At 45.9% G+C, this 19639-nt stretch overlaps 1 protein-coding gene across 1 annotated transcript in view; it reads right to left on the minus strand.

Annotated features, from left to right (window-relative positions):
* Positions 1–9830: 9830 nt before the first annotated feature.
* The window catches only part of LOC117367702 (zinc finger protein 135-like), a 32532-nt gene continuing 22723 nt past the window's right edge, over positions 9831–19639 (minus strand). The window contains exons 7-8 of the mRNA XM_033960522.1: positions 19035–19151; positions 9831–11804 (exon numbers count right to left, since the gene is read on the minus strand). Of these exons, the coding sequence (XP_033816413.1) occupies positions 10675–11804; positions 19035–19151 (1247 nt within the window). The 3' untranslated portion in view covers positions 9831–10674. The remainder of the gene's footprint in view (positions 11805–19034; positions 19152–19639) is intronic.

The following is a 19639-nucleotide window of genomic DNA, read 5'->3' on the forward strand; positions in this document are numbered from 1 at the left end:
CAAGAGATGCTTTGGGGGCACGTTTATAGGGTGTCAGGTCAAAAGCGTGCCGGGACAAAGGCGCGCGCAGACAATTGAGCGCAGCGCGGAGGCGCGCACCGCAGAAAATTACTGTTTTTACGGCTCCGACGGGGGGGGGGGGAAACTCCCCCACTTTACTTAATCGAGGTCGTGCCGCGTTGTGGGGGGTTGTAACCCCCCACATTTTACTGAAAACTTCACTTTTTCCCTGGTTTTAGGGAAAAAGTTAAGTTTACAGTAAAATGTGGAGGGTTACAAACCCCCCACAACGCCGGCGCGATCTCTATTAAGTAAACTGGGGGGGGCTCCCCAACAAAACCCCCCGTCGGAGCCCCTAAAAACTGTAATTTTCTTCAGCGAGCGCCTCCGTCTTGCGCTCAGTTGTCGGCGCGCGCCTTTGTCTTTCGCCGAGTTGTCTATGAACCCGTTTATAGGGCTGGCTCTGGGGTAGTTGGCACACTGGGATTTCAGTGGTATTGCCTTCGGCTCCCTCTCCCCCGCTGGTCATAAGGAGTACAGCAGTGTCTTTCAAACTTTTTTTTTTGGCTCCGGCACACTAAACGGAGCAAATGTTTTTCGTGGCACGTTATAACTGAAATTATAAAATTGCGAAACCAACAAAAAATTAACCCTCCCCCCCCCTTTTTACAAATGGAGCAAATGTTTTTCGTGGCACGCTATCATTGAAATTATAAAATTGCAAAATTAACAAAAAATTAAACCCCCCCCCCCTTTTTTTTACTGTAGCGCAGTTTTAAGTGCTGGCTGCGGCAGTAACAGCAATGGCGCTCATAGGAATTCTATGAGCATCAGAGCTGTCACTGCCGCGACCAGGCTAAAAATGCTAGCGTGGTTTTGTAAAAGAAGGGATAAATTTGAGAGTTATTTATTTAAAATTCTTTACACTATGTATGGCTAATTGTAACAACGATAAAACTAAAGTAGATAAAATACAATTGCTAATCAATTCGATCAATGGGCTTGTTTTTGAGTGCAAATTAACTCAAAGCGCGGCTCGATAGTTGACAAGCAAACATGCATTTCATCATCCACCATCTTCAGTCGTTCTCTTTTTTTAAAATTTAATGTCTGTCGGAGCTGAAAATCCAAGTTTCCGAAGATCCAAATGGTCACAAAGCCTTGATTGCATAAAAAAATAAAACTAAAATTACTTGCCGTTAGTTTTCAAGGACCAATCACATCAAAGAATGATGCTTGTCTGGGCGGTTATATCCTTACGTGCACAGATGCTCATAAAATTGACAGACTCTAGCGTAGGCGACGTACATTGTCATCTATTTTGGTGTATACTTATGAAGGGAATTTTTAACTATAAAGTAAAATTCTGGAATTTCTCGTGGCACGCCCGGAATCTCTTCAGGGCACATCACTGTGCTATGGCACATAGTTTGAGAGACGCTGGTGTATAGGGTAGCAACTTGATTTGCATGTGCTCTGAATTGAGGGGGTACCTTAGGTTCAGCCACTTCACCCTAGGTCAGGCTGAAACAAATCTGCTTTTATTCCCAAATGTCTCCTATAATGCATCTGTCTTTTTTTTCCCTCACTTTATTGCTAACAAAAGTGAAATCACACCTTGTGGCCCACTTACCGGTGACGCATTGGTGCTCTTGGCTACCCACTCCCATCTTTGAGAAAATGAAGCCATGGAGGCGATGAGTTTTTGACGCCGAAGGTGCATCGACACAGTGATGCCATGGTGGATTTTTTATACTGTGCTGCGGCATTTGGAGATGGTGGGGAGGATGGTGGAACAGCTGGTTTCCTTCTGATTGTAGTTCCATCATTTCCTGCCTGCTTTAGATATGTCCAGATTAGCTCCCACCTCCTGTAGATGCTTCAGTTGGGAGAGTAAATTTTGCCCTGTAAGACTTTTGGGAGAATTTACCAAGTTGTAGTACCTTGGATATAGAAATTGAGAGTTTTTTTTCCCTTTGAATACCCACCCACAGCTGTGGAGAGGGCAGTGAACCTGCAGAAAGACGAGGCGGAGCCAGAAGCACCTGGGCTAAGTAAAAATAAATTAAGTAAGCTTTGCCTGGAAAGGGGAAATTAGGACTTACCTGTTAATCTACTTTCCTTGAGTCCTGCCAAAATAGTCTGAATGAGTGTTTATGTCCCCCCCTGCCAGCAGATGGAGCTAAAGAAAAGCAGTTTTGAGATGACTTTGCTCCCCTTATATCAAAGGTAAGACTTCTGAAAGCAATTCTTACGTTTTTTAATTCATCTCCAAAGCCAAACCTGGTGCAGTCAAAATCATCAGTTCACAGTCACTAACTGAGGAATAAGAATTTCATACACCAAGGAAATAGCTGCCGTCAGAGCAGGCTACAGCCTACTCTTTGTTAACCTTTCTGAGTTCATCAGACCAAGAACCCTTGACTGCCAGGACTTCCATAGGTGGTTCTGGACTGATCTGGACGACTCAAGGGAAGGAAATCCAACAGACAAGTCCAAATTTCCCCTTCCTTATCGTCCATGCCGTATCTGGATATACCCAGTTTCGGACTCAGGCCAGGTGGGATGAAGCCGTGATAGTTCTCAGAACTCCTACGCCTAAGGTGTTGAGCCCTTAGACCAGGGGTAGGGAACTCCGGTCCTCGAGAGCCGTATTCCAGTCGGGTTTGCAGGATTTCCCCAATAAATATGCATTGAAAGCAGTGCATGCAAATAGATCTCATGCACATTCATTGGGGAAATCCTGAAAACCCGACTGGAATACGGCTCTCGAGGACCGGAGTTCCCTACCCCTGCCTTAGACCTTTCCTACTCAGGCTGAAAAGGGGTGCAATATAGGGTTACCAGATTCCGGATTTAAACGGACATGTCCTTTTTAGAGAACTGTCCAGGCATCCGGATGGGTTTTTATAACCTGGCAGTTTGTCGGGGTTTTGAAAACCATCTAGCTCAGGGCCGCGTCTATAGGGCATCTGCGCATTTACGGATGCGATGCAATGATGTCATACACATGTGCGCATATGACGTCATTGCATCGCTTCCGAGCATGTGCAGATGCCCTCCAAATGCGGCCCCGAAGAGACGGGGGTTTGTGTGGTGCTAGGGTTGGCGTTGGAACGGCATGGGGGCCGGGGGTGGAACGAGACGGGGCCATGCGGTCCTCTTTCTTTTTGGGACAAAATCTGGTAAACCTAGTGCAGGAAAGGCAAGAGCAGCTCTTGTACCAGTAGCCTTTGGAAGACAGAATCTATCCCCACTCACAAGTACTCTGATCGAGTGGGCTAGTAGCCCCCTTTGCATAAAAATAAGCATTACTGGGCAAGTCAGACTGAAGATCCATCAAGCCCAGAACCCTGTTTCCAACAGTGGCCAATCCAGCTCCTAAGAAGCTAGAAGGATCTCAAAAGATTAATGGTGATTTGGGTCCCTGGGCAAAAAGGGTCATGGGCCCCTAACTATCACTTTTAAGGGGAGAGTGTGGCACAGTGGTCAAAGCTCCAGCCTCAGCACCCTGAAGTTGTGGGTTCAAACCCACGCTGCTCCTTGTGACCCTGGGCAAGTCACTTAATCCCACCAGTGTCCCAGGTACATTAGCTAGATTGTGAGCCAGCAGGACAGACATAGAAAAATGCTTGGGTACCCGAACCGTTCTGAGCTCCCCTGGGAAAATGATATGAAAAATTGAATAAATAAATAATGTGAAAAATTCCTTTCTCTGATAACCAGAGCTGGTATTCTGCATCATAATGTCTCATTCCACCAATGCCTAAGAGCCAACATCATCAGTGATGTCACAGTGGCTTGATTGTCTTATACTTGGTTCACATAAGAATAAGTACCTGGCAGGATCCCAGGAGTAAAACAGATTTTATGTGATATTAATTTATTGTTCCTTTCCTACTTGATTTTAATATTGTGAACTGCATTGTTTGTACCCACTGAAAGGCAGGATACTAAGAAAAGAACAGACAGACATATGCTACTTATCCCAGAAAAAAATCTATTTTCTCAAGCCCTTCTTAATATGGCTTATGGACTTTTCTTTTAGGAACGTGTCCAAACCTTCTTTAATCCCTGCTAAACTAACTGCTTTTGCCACATTCTCTAGCAAATGAATTCCAGAGTTTATTTAAGCGCTGACTGAAGAAATATTTTCTCCAACTTGTAAATTTTCTACTCAGTAGCTTCGCTGCTTGTCTCCAGTCACGCTTGAGCGCCATTAACAGAATCCTAGGCGGCTGTAATGTAAGGCCAGGGTTTTAGAGGCCTACATTACCAGCGCCTAAGTTCTTTACAGAATTATGTCTAAATGCTGCTTTACCCCTTAAACACACCCACTTAGGTGTTGGGCACTGCTAAGCACCATGTGATAGGCGCCTACCATTTGTAGAATAGGACAGGCGCCTATCAGCTAATTAAAAATTTATTTCTCAATTCTAAACTTGTTGAAGCTTATAATTAAAGTTATTATATCCATTTTTCCAATTAAGTTAGGCACTTAAATCAGTGATTTAGGCACTTCTTATAGTCTGTTATTAAGAAAGACACGGGGGAAGCCACTGCTTGCCCTGTATTGATCTGAGGAAAAGTCACTTCATGAAAAATATTCATAAATGTTAATTCAATAGTTGTCAATTTATTTATCTAACAGAACTCTGCTCAGAGACATAAAGGCAATATGTTCCGCCTCACCACCCAATCATTGCAGTTTTCAAGATAAATTTGCTCCAGGTGAAAAACTCTCGTTAACTGTTATGTTGCTAGCTACTACAGCTATGCTTAGCCTTTTATCCAAATCTAAGATATAAAAACAGATTTGTTTGAACTTAGCTTTGAAAAGTAGCTGGTTCCGACGTGCCACGTTTCGGTCCTGCGTCAGGGAACCGACAAACAAACGCAGTTAAACTGGAGGTGAAAGCTCATAAAGCATAAAATGCGATTTACTTATGCCGTCAAAACGTAATTTCTTCCCACTGTTGACAACTATTGAATTAACATTTATGAATATTTTTCATGAAGTGACTTTTCCTCAATTCAAGCAACTGTCTTTAGTCACTCAACAGTAACAACATAGCGGTTGAGTTTGCTACCCCTTCAGTATTTTTCTGCCCTGTATCGATAGCATGGAATATTGCTACTCCTTGGGTTTTGGCCAGGTACTAGTGACCTGGATTGCCCACTGTGAGAACAGGCTACAGGGCTTGATGGACCATTGGTCTGACCCAGTAAGGCTATTCTTATGTTCTTAATCTGGCCCTTAACTTAGGTGCCCTACTGGTGTCTTAAGTTAAGAAGGACACACTATTTAAAATACTACTAAAAAAACCAGCACTTAAATTGCACCCCCAAAGGCCCCTAACACCACCGAGGGCATAGCTAACACTGGAAGTGGCGTTAGGCGCCATTCACGTCAAACCCTGGCCTTCACTTCCAGTGCCTACCTTTGCCGGAGATGCGATTCTCTAAATGACGCTGTCGCGATTGACACATGACTGGCGGCGCCGACAGCGGTGCCATTTAGAGAATCTGGGCCTTGATTTCTACCTGTTCCGTTCTTCTGCCACATTACATTAGCATTTATGGATCGCTAATATGCCCCAGAAGGAGCTCAATGTGATTTACAGTTTGGAAGAGCCTGGTCATATCTAGGGATTACATTGCTTCATTAGGGTTCACGACACCGATAACATGGTTTGCTTTCTTGTTGGCGTATGATTATAGTATATGGTTTGGAGAGAAGATTGACTATATCTGGTGTAGTCTTGATATGGGTTCTGGTATGGGTGTTGCTTTCCTGGTTTGTAGGGTGCTTGGTCATAAAACCAAAGAGCCCTAGTTATGGTTACCATATTTCAGAACAAAGAAACCTGGACACATGGCTCCACCCCCTTCTGCCCCCAGCCCCGCCTTGTTCTGACTCCAACACACCCCATTCCGCCTCCAGCCCTGCCTCCAAAAAGCCTCTTTTTTGCCGACTTCCAGTCTGCGTCTGGATGGCCTGCAGCATGCACAGATGTGTGTGATATCTGCGCTTGGTTATTGAAGGTTCTCCAGATACGGCCAGAGCTCGGGGCTTTCTAAAACCCAGACAAACTGCCGGGTTTTGGGAAAGTCTGGACAGTCCTCCAAAAAGCGTCTGTAGCCTTTCCTCACTCATGTTTGTCTCCCTTCTCTGTACGGTTTTCAAATTCCACTATATCATTTTTAAGATGCTGTGACCAAAATTGCACGTGAGGTTTTTCCTTCTTAGCAAAGGCTGGCCACCAGCTCAACCTGGCCTAATGTGGCCAGATCAGATCTGCAGAGAAGAGCACACAGGTCTGGCCTGGCCTGGGGGAAATAAAGGAAAGATGTAATCTCTCCTTCCATCCCTGGCAAAAATCCATTTTGCGGTTTCTAGGGACTGCTCATTTTGTTACTGCAGGGCTGTTAGAAAGGGATTAGTTGCTTGTGAAAAAAACAGCTCTAAACCTCTCATTATATGAAGGCATTTGGGAGTTACTCCTCCAATTAGCACCTAAAATAATTGACCGAGCATCATTTGACAGCTGCGTTAGCACAGATGATAGGCATCAGTTTCTGTTTTTGTCTGTTTCAATTTTTACTATAGTTTTGTAAAGTCTGTTCATGTCATCTGTGAAAACCCACCTGCTTAATGATGCCTTTGGAGGATCATGGGAAAACGTAGCTCTGCGGTTTTGGTCTGCAGCACAGGTTGAAAAGGCGATGGCGAAAACGAGAAGGATGCTAGGTTGCATAGGGAGAGGAATGGCTAATAGGAAAAAGGAGGCATTGATGCCCCTGTATAAGATTCTGGTGAGACCTCAGAATATTGTGTACAGTTCTGGAGACCTTCAAAACGATATAAAAAGGATGGAGTTGGTCCAGAGGAAGGCTACTAAACTGGCACGTGGTTGTCGTCATAAGGCGTATGGGGACAGGCTTAAAGATCTCAATCTGTATACTTTGGAGGAAAGGCAGAAGAGGGGAGATATGACAGACGTTTACCTACATGGTGTAAATGTGCATGAGGTCCCTCCCACTTCTCTTTTCTAACATCTGAAAATCCTTCATGAGAAGTTGGTGCCTCAAATTGAATCCCATACTCAAATGCCTGATCCAGAGAAAGGATGAAAAGCTACGTTCCTCATTCCTCCTCCTTCCCAACCACTCCCAGGTGTTTTGATAATTCAGAAACCACAGGTGTATACACCAGCTTTGTGGGTACTCCAGGTGCTTAAGCATCTCCAGTATCCAATCTGCTTAAGAACATAAAAATTACTATACTGGGACAGATTGAAGGTCCATCAAGGGCAGTATCCTGTTTCCAACAGTGGCCAACCCAGGTCCCAAGTACCAGGCAGAAACCCAAAAAGTAGCAACATTCCAGAGCTGAGATTGTGATGTCATAATGCCTCATTCCACCAATGCCAAAGAGCCAATCCTCAACAGTGATGTCACAATTGCTTGATTGTCCTTTACTTGGCTCACATAAGAGCTGCCGTACTGGGACAGACCAAAGGTCCATCAAGCCCAGTATCCTGTTTCCAACAGTGGCCAACCCAGGTCCCAAGTACCAGGCAGAAACCCAAAGAGTAGCAACATTCCAGAGCTTAGATTGTGATGTAATAATGCCTCATTCCACCAATGCCTAAGAGCCAATCCTCAACAGTGATGTCACAATTGCTTGATTGTCCTATACTTGGCTCACATAAGAATGTCCATACTGGGTTGGGTCGTTAGTCCGTCAAGCCCAGTATCCTGTTTCCTACAGTGGTCAACCCAGGTCCCAAGTACCTAGCTAGATTCCAAGTAGTAAAACAAATTTTATGCTGCTTATCCTAGGAATAAGCAGTGGATTTCCCCAAGCTATCTCAATAATGGCCCTTGAACTTCTTTTTTAGGAGATTAGCCAAACCTTTATTTAAACCCTGCTAAGCTAATTGCTTTCACCACATTATCCAGCAACGAATTCCAGAGTTTAATTACACATTGAGTGAAGAAATATTTTCTCCGCTTTGTTGTAAATCTACTATGTAGTAGCTTGATCGTATGCCTCCTGAGCAGGCCAGATTTTAGGATATCCACAATGACTATGCATGAAAGAGATTTGCATACCAAGAAGGCAATATATGCAAATCTCTCTCATGCGTAGACATTGTGGATATCCTGAAAACCTGGTGAGCCTGTGGACCTTGAGGAGCAGAAATGAGTAGCCCTGACCTAAGGCAGCTGCAAAGAAAGGCTGAGGAGGGAATGCTAAGGGCTGATCTGATGCTGGGGGAGCTCAAGTATCTAGAGCAGGGGTGTCAAATGTCGGTCCTCGAGGGCTGCAATCCATTCGGGTTTTCAGGATTTCCTCAATGACTATGCATGAGATCTATTTGTATGCAATACTTTCATTGTATGCTAATACAAATCATGCATAGTCATTGTGGAAATCCTGAAAACCCGACTGGATTGCGGCCCTTGAGGACATACATTTGACACCCCTGATCTAGTGGTAAAAACAGAACCTTTAAGAGATTTAGTTATTCCTTTGCTTTTAAATTAACCAAATTCTGGAATGCTTTACCGCTTACGTTAAGAAGTTTAGGTTCTTTTGCTTATTCCAGAAAGTTCTGAAAACTTTTTTGTTTGCTAAACATTTGGGAAATTAACTGTTTCAGTCTACTTTTTCTTGTCAAATTTATGTATTATGTTTTACATTATTGTAAACCGAGTTGAGCTCCTCTTGGTTGATGACTCGGTCTAGAAAACTAAGTTTTAGTTTAGAGCATTCACATAGCATTACCATATTTGTATAAGTCAAAAAGAGGTTGTGTGGCCCCACCCTTAGCCCCGCCCTCTTCCACTCTCAGCCCCGCCTCCCACAGACCGCATCTCATCTCCTTCCCTGAGCTCAGGGTCGCGTCTGCAGGGCCTCCGAGCTCGTGCGGATGCATAAAAAAACATAAGAATTTCCACTGCTGGGTCAGACCAGTGGTCCATCATGCCCAGCAGTCCGCTCACGCGGCGGCCCTCTGGTCAAAGACCAGCGCCCTAACTGAGACTAGCCCTACCAGCGCAAGCTCTTGTTCAGCAGGAACTTGTCTAACTTTGTCTTGAATCCCCTATGACAGATTCCAGAAGAGCGTTCCAGTTTTCTACGGTGTCAGGTCAAAAGCGCGCCGGGACAAAGGCGCGCGCAGACAATTGAGCGCAGCGTGGAGGTGCGCGCCGCAGAAAATTACTGTTTTTAGGACTCCGATGGGGGGGGCGTGGGGGGGAACCCCCCCACTTTACTTAATAGAGATCGCGCCGCATTGTGGGGGCGTTTTGGGGGATTGTAACCCCCCACATTTTGCTGAAAACTTCACTTTTTCCCTGTTTTTCCCCCCAAACCCCCCACAACGCCGGCGTGATCTCTATTAAAGTAAACTGGGGGGGGCTCCCCAACAAAAACCTCCGTTGGAGCCCCTAAAAACTAATTTTCTTCGGCGCGCGCCTCCGTCTTGCGCTCAGTCGTCGGCGCGCGCCTTTGTCTATTGCTGGGTTGTCTATGAACCGTTTTCTACCATGCTCAGAGGCCCTCCAAACACGGCCCCGAGCTCTGGCAAGGCCGGGGCCTTCCAAAAGCCAGACAAACTGCCAAGTTTTCAAAATCTGTCTGAACACCCGGATAGTCCTCTAAAATGAGGACGTGTCCGGTTAAATCTGCACATCTGGTGAACTGGTGCCCATGACCTGAACATCGACCTCGGTTGGTTAGAGTTATCCAGTGCTGTCCTCCCTCCCCATTCTTCTGCCATGAGTAGACCATCCTGTATATATATTTCTAAAACTGATAAAACAGAAGACAAACATTTATTTATTCTGACGCTATTGTTTCTCAATTATACAGTGTCCGTGGCAAGCACAGGACAAACAAGTTCACCGATGTAATTACGCTGTTCTCACCCCAAAAAGCCTCGTCTGATCGGGCACAGAGGGAGATCTGTGAGTACGGTATGTGATGAACTATAGTATCATCCCGGCCCTCACCCGCTTCTGTGTGCAAAGCCTAGCACGCACACAGAAGGGTATCTGTGCTGAGGATGGGAACAAACAGGCCGACTTCCCCCCCCCAACTATGTCTGCAGCCCTCCGCAGCAGGTGCCTAGTGAATCGATGCCTTGTGGGTAGGAAGCGACTCTCAGGACAGGCCCTGACCTGGGGTGGGTTGAGGGAAAGAGCCTTAGGCTGAGCTCTCTACTATTTCTGTGCTTCAGTGGAGTGTTGGAATTGTATTAACCAGTAGTTCAGCATGGAGTCACAGGGAACAAGGCAATTCCCCCTATCTAGGCATTAAGTGTTATTGGAGGGTGAAAAGGGAATGTGTGAACTCAGGCATAGTGAATTATTGTGGAAAATCCATCTGCTTCAAAAAGATAGAAGGAAGAAGATATACAGTACAGATCTTTGACAATTCAGATGACCTCCCTATTTGGACCCTTGTCTGTGACCTAATTGTTGGCTGATTTTCTCGTCAGTTCAAGTTATATTGAAATGTCCTGTCTTGATGTTAACCAGTTCCTATGATCTGGGAGGGGGAGAGGGGCGAAGGTCTATCACAGTAATGGAGGTTCGTATGAGTAGCACCAAACGCACATTTCTCCATGTCACGTGCATGCCCCTTAATGTTCACCCCTGAGGTCAGGCCCTGTGGACTCGGTAGTGTTTTATCAGATGGTGCTTATGGATGAACCTTTTTCCACATTCTATACAACCATATGGTCTCTCCCCGGTGTGCGTCCGCTCATGCACCTTGAGGTTATGCTTCTTGCCAAAGGTCTTCCCGCAGACATTACAGGGAAAGGGCCGGTCTCCCATTGGGGCCCGGAGGGGCTTGGGGTGGGTGGCCCTTGGTGCAAAGGCCTTTCGGTACTCAATGAATTTGTATGTCTTGGCCTGCTGCAGTGACGGTGGGAGGTGCTGGAGGTCTCCCGCATGGTTCCGCTTGTGCTGGAGGAGGCTGGCCATCTCCCCAAAACTCTTCTCGCACAGGCCGCATTTGTATGGCCTCTCTGCCGCATGGATCCTTTCGTGGACTTTGAGGTCTAGGCTATGGCTGAAGCCTTTCCCACATTCGGCACATCGATATAGCTTCTCTGCTGCGTGGACACCTAGGTGGGTTTTAAGGTCCGCACCCTGGCAGAAAGCCTTTCCACAATGAGCACATTTGTAGGGCTTCTGCGTCACATGGAACTTCTCGTGCACCCTGAAGTCTGCACCCTGGCCAAAGCTTTTCCTGTAATCATTGCATGTGTGCAATCCATCAGTCGCATGGGTGCTCTCATGGGCCTTAAGATCCAACCTGTGGGTGTAAACCTTCCCACATTCAGCACACCTGTATGGTATGTCCTCCGAGGTGCCTCTCAAGTGGCCCTTCAGCTCTGGGTTTTGGTGAAGGTTCTTCTCACATGCAGTCAATTGAAATGGCCTCCTCCCCGCTTCAATCTTGAGCTCTGTGCTCCCTCCAAAGCTTCTGAGGCGCTGGCTATCTGGGCCCAGGATTTTCCCCAGGGCCTGTTCATCCTGGGGAGAAGAGCCTGGACAGCTGTTAAAAGTCTTCTCCGGCTCAGGCCAGATGGCTGATGCCTCACTAAGGTAAAAGCTCTGTAGAGGTTGCTCTGCCTTCCAGCACTTCTCGCCACCCTGGGAGCTGGATTTCGGCCCCTCTCCTAGACCACTTATGGTGGAATGCACTGTAGAGACAACACCCAGTGATGGAACAGGGTCTTCTGGAAACTTCTTCTCTGTAATGCTTGTCTTGACTCCATTCTCTGTTGGATTAGAAATTAAAACATGCTATTAAGTATTCAAAGAACAAATACAAATGAAAGAAAAAGCAATATTATGATTTCTACAAAGCACTTATATAGATATTTAAAGAGTGAAAATGGACAGGTTTTGAAAAGTGTTGAGCTCGGGGCTGCATCTGGAGGGCATCTGTGCGGCCCTGAAGAGAGAAGGTATGTGTGGGGCTGGTGTTGGGGGGGGGGGACGGGGTGAAATGGAGAGGGGCCACATGTCCTCCTTTGTTTCAATAAAACATCTGGTAACCATAGGCTGGGAGGAGGATAACAATTCTGTGAAAGTGAGTAACCTGGGAAAGGAAGGGAAAGCCATTGTAGTGTATGAAGATGAGTTACATAGTTAGAAGAGGACCTACAAAGTTTCTGAAGGCGAGCGAATCCACTGAAACTTACAGAGAGGAACGAGAATGATAGGAAACAGAAACCACTGAGGGGGAATGATGTGGGCAAGAGAAGGTCACTGAAGTTTATGGATGTAGAATGGAGGCGTAGCCTAATTGGGTAGTGCAGTGGGGTTGAGAACTGGAGGAACTTGGTTCAATTCACACTGTGGCCCTTCTCGGGGGCACGCCACTTAACCCTCCAATGACCCAGGCACAAAACTTAGATTGTGAGCTCACCAGGGACAGAAAAAGTATCTATATATAATATGTCAACCACTTTTGGTTGTGTCATAGAAAGGTGTTATATGTACATAAGATTAGCCATACTAGATCAGACCGATTGTCCAACTAGCCTAGACTGTTTCCAACAGTGGTCAATCCAGGTCACAAGAACCTGGCAGAAACCCAAAGATTAGCAACATTCCAGAGTTGAGATTGTGATGTCATAATGCCTCATTCCACCAATGCCTAAGAGCCAACCTCATCAGTGAAGTCACAATGGCTTGATTGCCCTGTCCTGCTATACTGGGTTAGACCAATGGTCCATCTTGCCCAGTATCCTATTTTCTAACGGTGGCCAATCCAGGTCACAAGAACCTGGCAGAAACCCAAAGATTAGCAACATTCCAGAGTTGAGATTGTGATGTCATAATGCCTCATTCCACCAATGCCTAAGAGCCAACCTCATCAGTGATGTCACAATGGCTTGATTGCCCTGTCCTGCTATACTGGGTTAGACCAATGGTCCATCTTGCCCAGTATCCTATTTTCTAACGGTGGCCAATCCAGGTCACAAGAACCTGGCAGAAACCCAAAGATTAGCAACATTCCAGAGTTGAGATTGTGATGTCATAATGCCTCATTCCACCAATGCCTAAGAGCCAACCTCATCAGTGATGTCACAATGGCTTGATTGCCCTGTCCTGCTATACTGGGTTAGACCAATGGTCCATCTTGCCCAGTATCCTATTTTCTAACGGTGGCCAATCCAGGTCACAAGAACCTGGCAGAAACCCAAAGATTAGCAACATTCCAGAGTTGAGATTGTGATGTCATAATGCCTCATTCCACCAATGCCTAAGAGCCAACCTCATCAGTGATGTCACAATGGCTTGATTGTCCTGTCCTGCTATACTGGGTTAGACCAATGGTCCATCTTGCCCAGTATCCTATTTTCTAACGGTGGCCAATCCAGGTCACAAGTACCTGGCAGAAACCCAAATAGTAGCAACATTCCATGTTACCAATCTAAGGGCAAGTAGTGGCTTCCCCCTTGTCTGTCTCAACAGAAGGCTATGGACTTTTTCCTCCATGATCTTGTCCAAACCTTTCTTAAAACCAGCTACATGAACCGCTCTTACCACAACCTCTGGGAACGCGTTCCAGAACTTAACTATTCTCTGAGTGAATTTTTTTTTCCTCCTGTTGGTTTTAAAAGTATCTCCCTGTAATGTCGAGTGTCCCCCCTAGTCCTTGTAAGTTTTGATGGAGTAAAAAAAAAAAAAAACAAAAAAAATCTAAACCATTAACCTTCCTCTTACAGGGGTGGGAGATCAGTCAGTCCTTGTTCATGTTGGGGGTGGGGGGATGAGTAGGATGGAGGGGTCAAGAGGTGTCTGCAAAGCGGTGACCCATCAAATGCGTGGACGTCTATTGCGCCCCAACAATTGCATGCAAATCAAATGCACACACGACAATTGCGCCCTAACAAATGCATTTCCATACAGCAGGGGTGGGGGAAACCACCTCACTACACTTAAAATATTCACTTGGTATCTAGCGTTAAGGTAAGGTTTAGAAGAAGATTATGGGAACCCTAAAGGGTTCCCATAATCCTCATCTAAACCTTACCCTAACACTAGTGCAATTGATGGGGCACCATTTTCATGCGCGTACTTGTCATTGCGCGTATTGGATGGGACACGATTGACGGGGCGCCATTGTCCATGCATTTGTTGGTGTATCCTGTAAAGCTGATGCCACATTCCAGAAGTGCTACTTATGTATACTTTTTCTAAGGTGCTAGTTGATCTGTCTTTCAATTTCCCCTTTCTTGGTTTACTAAACAGTTTAAGCAGTTCTTTAAGACCTCAGAACCACCACTCCTCCGTCCCACCAAGGTGTTTCAATGGGGAGATTCAAGTGGTGAAATCCTCACCGGTCTACTTATTTTAAGTATTCTTTTAGATATTGTGCATTTAATATCATCAGAAGATATTGTGCATTTCTTATCATTCTTTTGATTTGTGATTACTTATCTCAGTAATGGTGAGTTGTTCATTGACGTGGAATAGCAGTAGGACCCAGAAGTGGGCACCAGAAGTGGGCACCAGACAAAGTTCAGACTGCTCCCTGGTTAACTTGGCTCCTAAAGGCCGGACCAGTGGTGTAGTAAAGGAGAGGGGGCAGTTTGCCCCGGGAATCCGTCCTCTCTACCCCCTTCCCGCTCCCCCGTACCTCTTGAACATTCCCGGCACAAGCAGCAACCCCATCCTGCTGCTTACCTCAGCGTTGGCGCTTCCTCTGATGTCACTTCCTGGACCCGCACCTAAGAAGTGACATCGGAAGAAGAGCTGATGCTGGTGCGAGCAGCAGGATGGGGTTGCGGCTCGCTCCTGGAATGCTCAAGAGGTACGGGAGATGGGAAGGGGAGCACGCGCGCAGAAAGGAGGGGCCAGGGAAGGAGTGGGTGGGGGAGGGGCAACCCAGGACAGTCTTTTTGCCATCCCAGTTAAGTCCCTGCTCCACCCAGGCTCTAGATAGGGACCAGCCCGTCATTAGCTGGGAAGTACAGGGGTGGTCTGCGGTGTTATTCGGCGGCACTGGTCACTTGGCGCCTAGGTTGGGGACAACTAGCCGAATTCCACGCGGAACTCAAAATTGATTGGCAGGGCAATTGACCGTTAAAAGCGCCCCAATAAACTTAATTAAGAGATCCATGCAGAACTCACAGCGGTGCTTACCAATACCAATCTCAAAAGTAAGCATGGTTAGGGGCACAGAATAGGTGTGGTGTGACTTAGGTGTTGGGAGGCGCCAACAACAGGAAGCCTACCAAAGCCCAAGCTGAGTTAGGCGCTGCTGGGCGCGATTCTATAAATGGCGCCTAATGGTTGATTGACAACCATTCCGAGTGGTGCCTAAGAGTTAGGCTGTTTATAGAATCAGTTGTCATTCCCTCTTACTACCCTACCCCCTCCACCTCTTAAGTCCCTTGTAATTCTCACCTAAGTATCATGTATACATTCATTTTTGTTCTCTGTGTCTGTCATAATTAGATTGTAAGCTGTTTTGAGCAGGGGCCGCCTCTTAACGTGTTTAATGTACAGCGCTGCGTGTGTCTGGTAACCCTTTAGAAATAGCAGTAGTAGTAGTAGGCTTGGATAATTTCCTACAAGAGATGTCCACAGGTATTATTGAGATGGCTTGGGGAAATCCACTGCTTGTTTCTAGGATAAGCAGCATAAAATCTATTACTTGAGATCTAGCTAGGTATTTGGGACCCGGGTTGGCCACTGTTGGAAGTAGGATACTGGGCATGATGGACCTTCAGTCTGGCCCAGTGTGTCTGTTTTTATCTGAGCCAAAGTATAGAACAATGAAGCCATTGTGACATCACTGATGAGTTGACCCGTTTAGTGACTTTGAGTTTACGCCCAGCAGTGTCTACGGTGAGCTGTCAAAGCTCAAGGTTAACAAAGCAATGGGGCCGGACAACTTGCACCCCAGGGTGCTTAGGGAGCTGAGTGATGTCTTGGCGGAGCCATTGTCCGCGCTCTTCAACCTCTCCCTTAGTACAGGCAGCGTCCCGTTGGACTGGAGGACGGCTAAGGTCATTCCACTCCACAAGAAAGGCTCAAAGATGGAGACAGCAAACTACAGAACAGTGAGTCTAACATCGATAGTGAGCAAACTAATGGAAACTCTAATCAAACACCAATTAGATAAGATCCTGGATGAGGAGAATCTACGGGATCCCCGACAACATGGATTTACTAAGGGGAGATCCTGCCAATCCAACCTGATCAGCTTCTTTGACTGGGTGACGGGGAAGCTGGATATTGGGGAGTCCCTGGACATCGTGTACCTGGACTTTAGCAAAGCATTCGATAGCGTACCACACCGCAGGTTACTGAGCAAGATGAGTTCTATAGGATTAGGTAACACATTGACGAAATGGGTTGGGAGCTGGCTTGGAGGTAGGCTCCAAAGGGTGGTGGTGAACGGCACCCCCTCCGAAATGACGGAGGTGATTAGTGGAGTACCACAGGGCTCAGTCTTGGGCCCAATCCTATTCAACATCTTTATAAGAGACTTGGCAGAAGGGCTTCGAGGTAAAATAACATTATTCGCCGATGACGCCAAACTGAGTAATGTAGTGGGCAAATGCACAACAGACGAAGATTCAGTGCCCGACAACATGATGCACGACCTATTCCTACTGGAGCGATGGTCTAGGACATGGCAACTCAACTTCAATGCCAAAAAATGCAAAGTTATGCACCTGGGCAGCCAGAATCCATGCAAGTCTTATACCCTTAATGGCGAGATCCTAGCAAAAACGGTAGCAGAACGAGACTTGGGGGTAATCGTCAGTGAGGACATGAAGTCTGCCAATCAAGTGGAGCAGGCTTCGTCCAAGGCAAGACAAATCATGGGCTGCATACGAAGGGGTTTCGTCAGTCGTAAGGCGGAAGTCATTATGCCATTGTATAGATCCATGGTGAGGCCCCACCTGGAATACTGTGTGCAATTCTGGAGGCTGCATTATCGCAAGGATGTGCTGAGACTGGAGTCGGTGCAAAGAATGGCCACCCGGATGGTCTCGGGACTCAAGGATCTACCATATGAAAAACGGCTTGACAAATTACAGCTATACTCGCTCGAGGAGCGCAGAGAGAGGGGAGACATGATCGAGACGTTCAAGTATCTTACGGGCCGCATCGAGGCGGAGGAAGATATCTTCTTTTTCAAGGGTCCCACGACAACAAGAGGGCATCCGTTGAAAATCAGGGGCGGGAAACTACGAGGTGACACCAGGAAATTCTTTTTCACTGAAAGAGTGGTTGATCGCTGGAATAGTCTTCCACTACAGGTGATTGAGGCCAGCAGCGTGCCTAATTTTAAGGCCAAATGGGATCGGCACATGGGATCTATTCACAGGGCAAAGGTAGGGGAGGGACATTAAGGTGGGCAGACTGGATGGGCCGTGGGCCCTTATCTGCCGTCTATTTCTATGTTTCTATGTTTCTATGAGGTTGGATCTTAGGCACTGGTGGAATGAGGCATTATGACATCACATAGTCTCAGCTCTTTGGGTTTCTGCCAGGTACTTGGGACCTGGACTGGCCACCGTTGGAAACAGGATACTGAGCTTGATGGACCTAGCTTCATTGGGTAACCTTTTGCAAAGCTTAAATCTTAGGTTCTGTATGTATGCTGATGATATCACTATAGTCGTTCCGTTCACGTGTCTGACAGTAGAGTTAACAAATTCTATAGCAACCATCTTAAAAAAGATTGAATTTTGGATGATTGATTTCAAATTGAAATTGAATCCTGAAAAGACTAAACTCTTTTTAGCCAGTCCTACTGACAAGATTAAAGTATCAATGATACATTTTAATGGCCTGGCCTATCCTGTAAAACAGTCCTTAAAAATACTAGGAGTGGCTTTAGATCGACATCTTACTTTAGAACAGCAGACAGATTTGTTACTCAGGAAATGTTTCTCAGCTCTCTGGAAACTACGAACAATTAAGAAATATTTTGATACAGTCTCCTTTCGTGTGTTGGTTCAGTCATCGATATTGAGTATCCTTGACTATTGCAATTATAATTTACTTGGGTGCCTATAAGAAAATTTTGAAAAAATTGAGAGTGGTTCAAAACACTGCTGTTCGATTGATTTTTGGTTTGAAAAAATGGGAACATGTTACTCCCTATTACCAAAAATTACATTGGTTACTAATAGAGGCCAGAGTTTTATTCAAATTTTCATGTATCTGCTTCAAATCAGTTTTCAATAGGCTTCCAGGCTACCTTGTTTCCCATTTCTCCTTAAATTACTCAAACAAGCCTACACGTAAAGTCCACCATCTTACTATAATTTTAGAAAATTACTAAAAACACAACTATTTGATGAATTTGTAACTTAAGTGTTCTAATGTTAATGCTTTTAATCTTTAGGCATTATGTATCTTCAAGAAATAGCTTTTCTTGTATTGTAAATCGGCTGGATGTTCAGCCTTATCTTGCTGTGAACTGGCTAGAACCTTTTACTGGTTTGGCAGTATACAAGAAATAAATTATTATTATTATTATTTGGTCTGTCCCAGGATGGCAATTCTTATGTTCTCATAGGGCCAGATTCTGCAAGCAGTGTCATAATCGGCACTAAACCAGTATTGATCGCCTGTCAATCACGTGACGGTGCCATTTTCAGAATCGCAGCCCCCGTTAAAGGTAGGCGCCAGTAATGTAGGCCAGGGTTTTAATGGCCTACATTACCGGCACCCACCTTTGATGGAAGAATCATTCCTAACAGCGCCTAAGATCATTTCCAGTCCAAATCGCATCTACATTGAACTTAGGCATCGCGCGAGGTGCCTCTGTAGACGCGATCCCAGTGCCTATTTTATAGGCACCTCCATTTCTTTTAGCAGGATTTTAATTGTTTTTAAATTGGCGCAATTAGTGCATCGATTAAACCAATTAAGTTAGGCGGCTGTAGGGCGCCTACTGCCACCAAGCTTACGGCGCCCTTTCCAGTATCAGCCCCTTAATGTCCTATAGCTCTCAGGCCAAGATGTACCAGTTGAGGGGGTGCCTGTGCTGCATTTCTGCTCCAACCGCTGCCAGCTCCTGGGATAGGACGATTCCTCCTCCGTCCTGCTCAGCGAGAAGACAGAGGTGATAATTGGATGATCCGCTGAAGAAGAGAGAAATAAAACGCTATGAGGAAGGCTGGGAAAAGGACTGCAGGTTTTAAATATACAGTATGCACAGCAAAAACCTAGGACTACTTCATAACCATCAAAATAGGACTGCTACAAAATATCATTCCTCGTGGCAGTTTCTCTCAAACTGGGGGCCACGGCACAATGGTGTGCCACGAAGAGATTCTAGAATTGTACTTCATAAATATGCACTAGAATAGGTGATGTGCATCAAGCCTGATGTCAGAAGAGAAGCTTCCGCCCACAGACTCGTGCGACTTCAGGCAGGCTCTGGTGGCCTGCACAAATTACACTAATGTGCCACGAAGGTAAGGGGGAGGGAGGGAAATGCTCAGACCGTGTGAAGGGTGCTGAAGGGGGGTGGTGAGAGGGAAGGGAGGTGGTGGAAAGGAATGGAACAGACGCTGAAGGGGGTGTGGAGGAACAGACGCTGAAGGGAAATGTGGAAGAAAGTGGGAAG

The sequence above is a fragment of the Geotrypetes seraphini genome, chromosome 10, assembly GCF_902459505.1.
Source record: "Geotrypetes seraphini chromosome 10, aGeoSer1.1, whole genome shotgun sequence".
In the NCBI taxonomy this organism is placed as follows: Eukaryota; Metazoa; Chordata; class Amphibia; order Gymnophiona; family Dermophiidae; genus Geotrypetes; species Geotrypetes seraphini.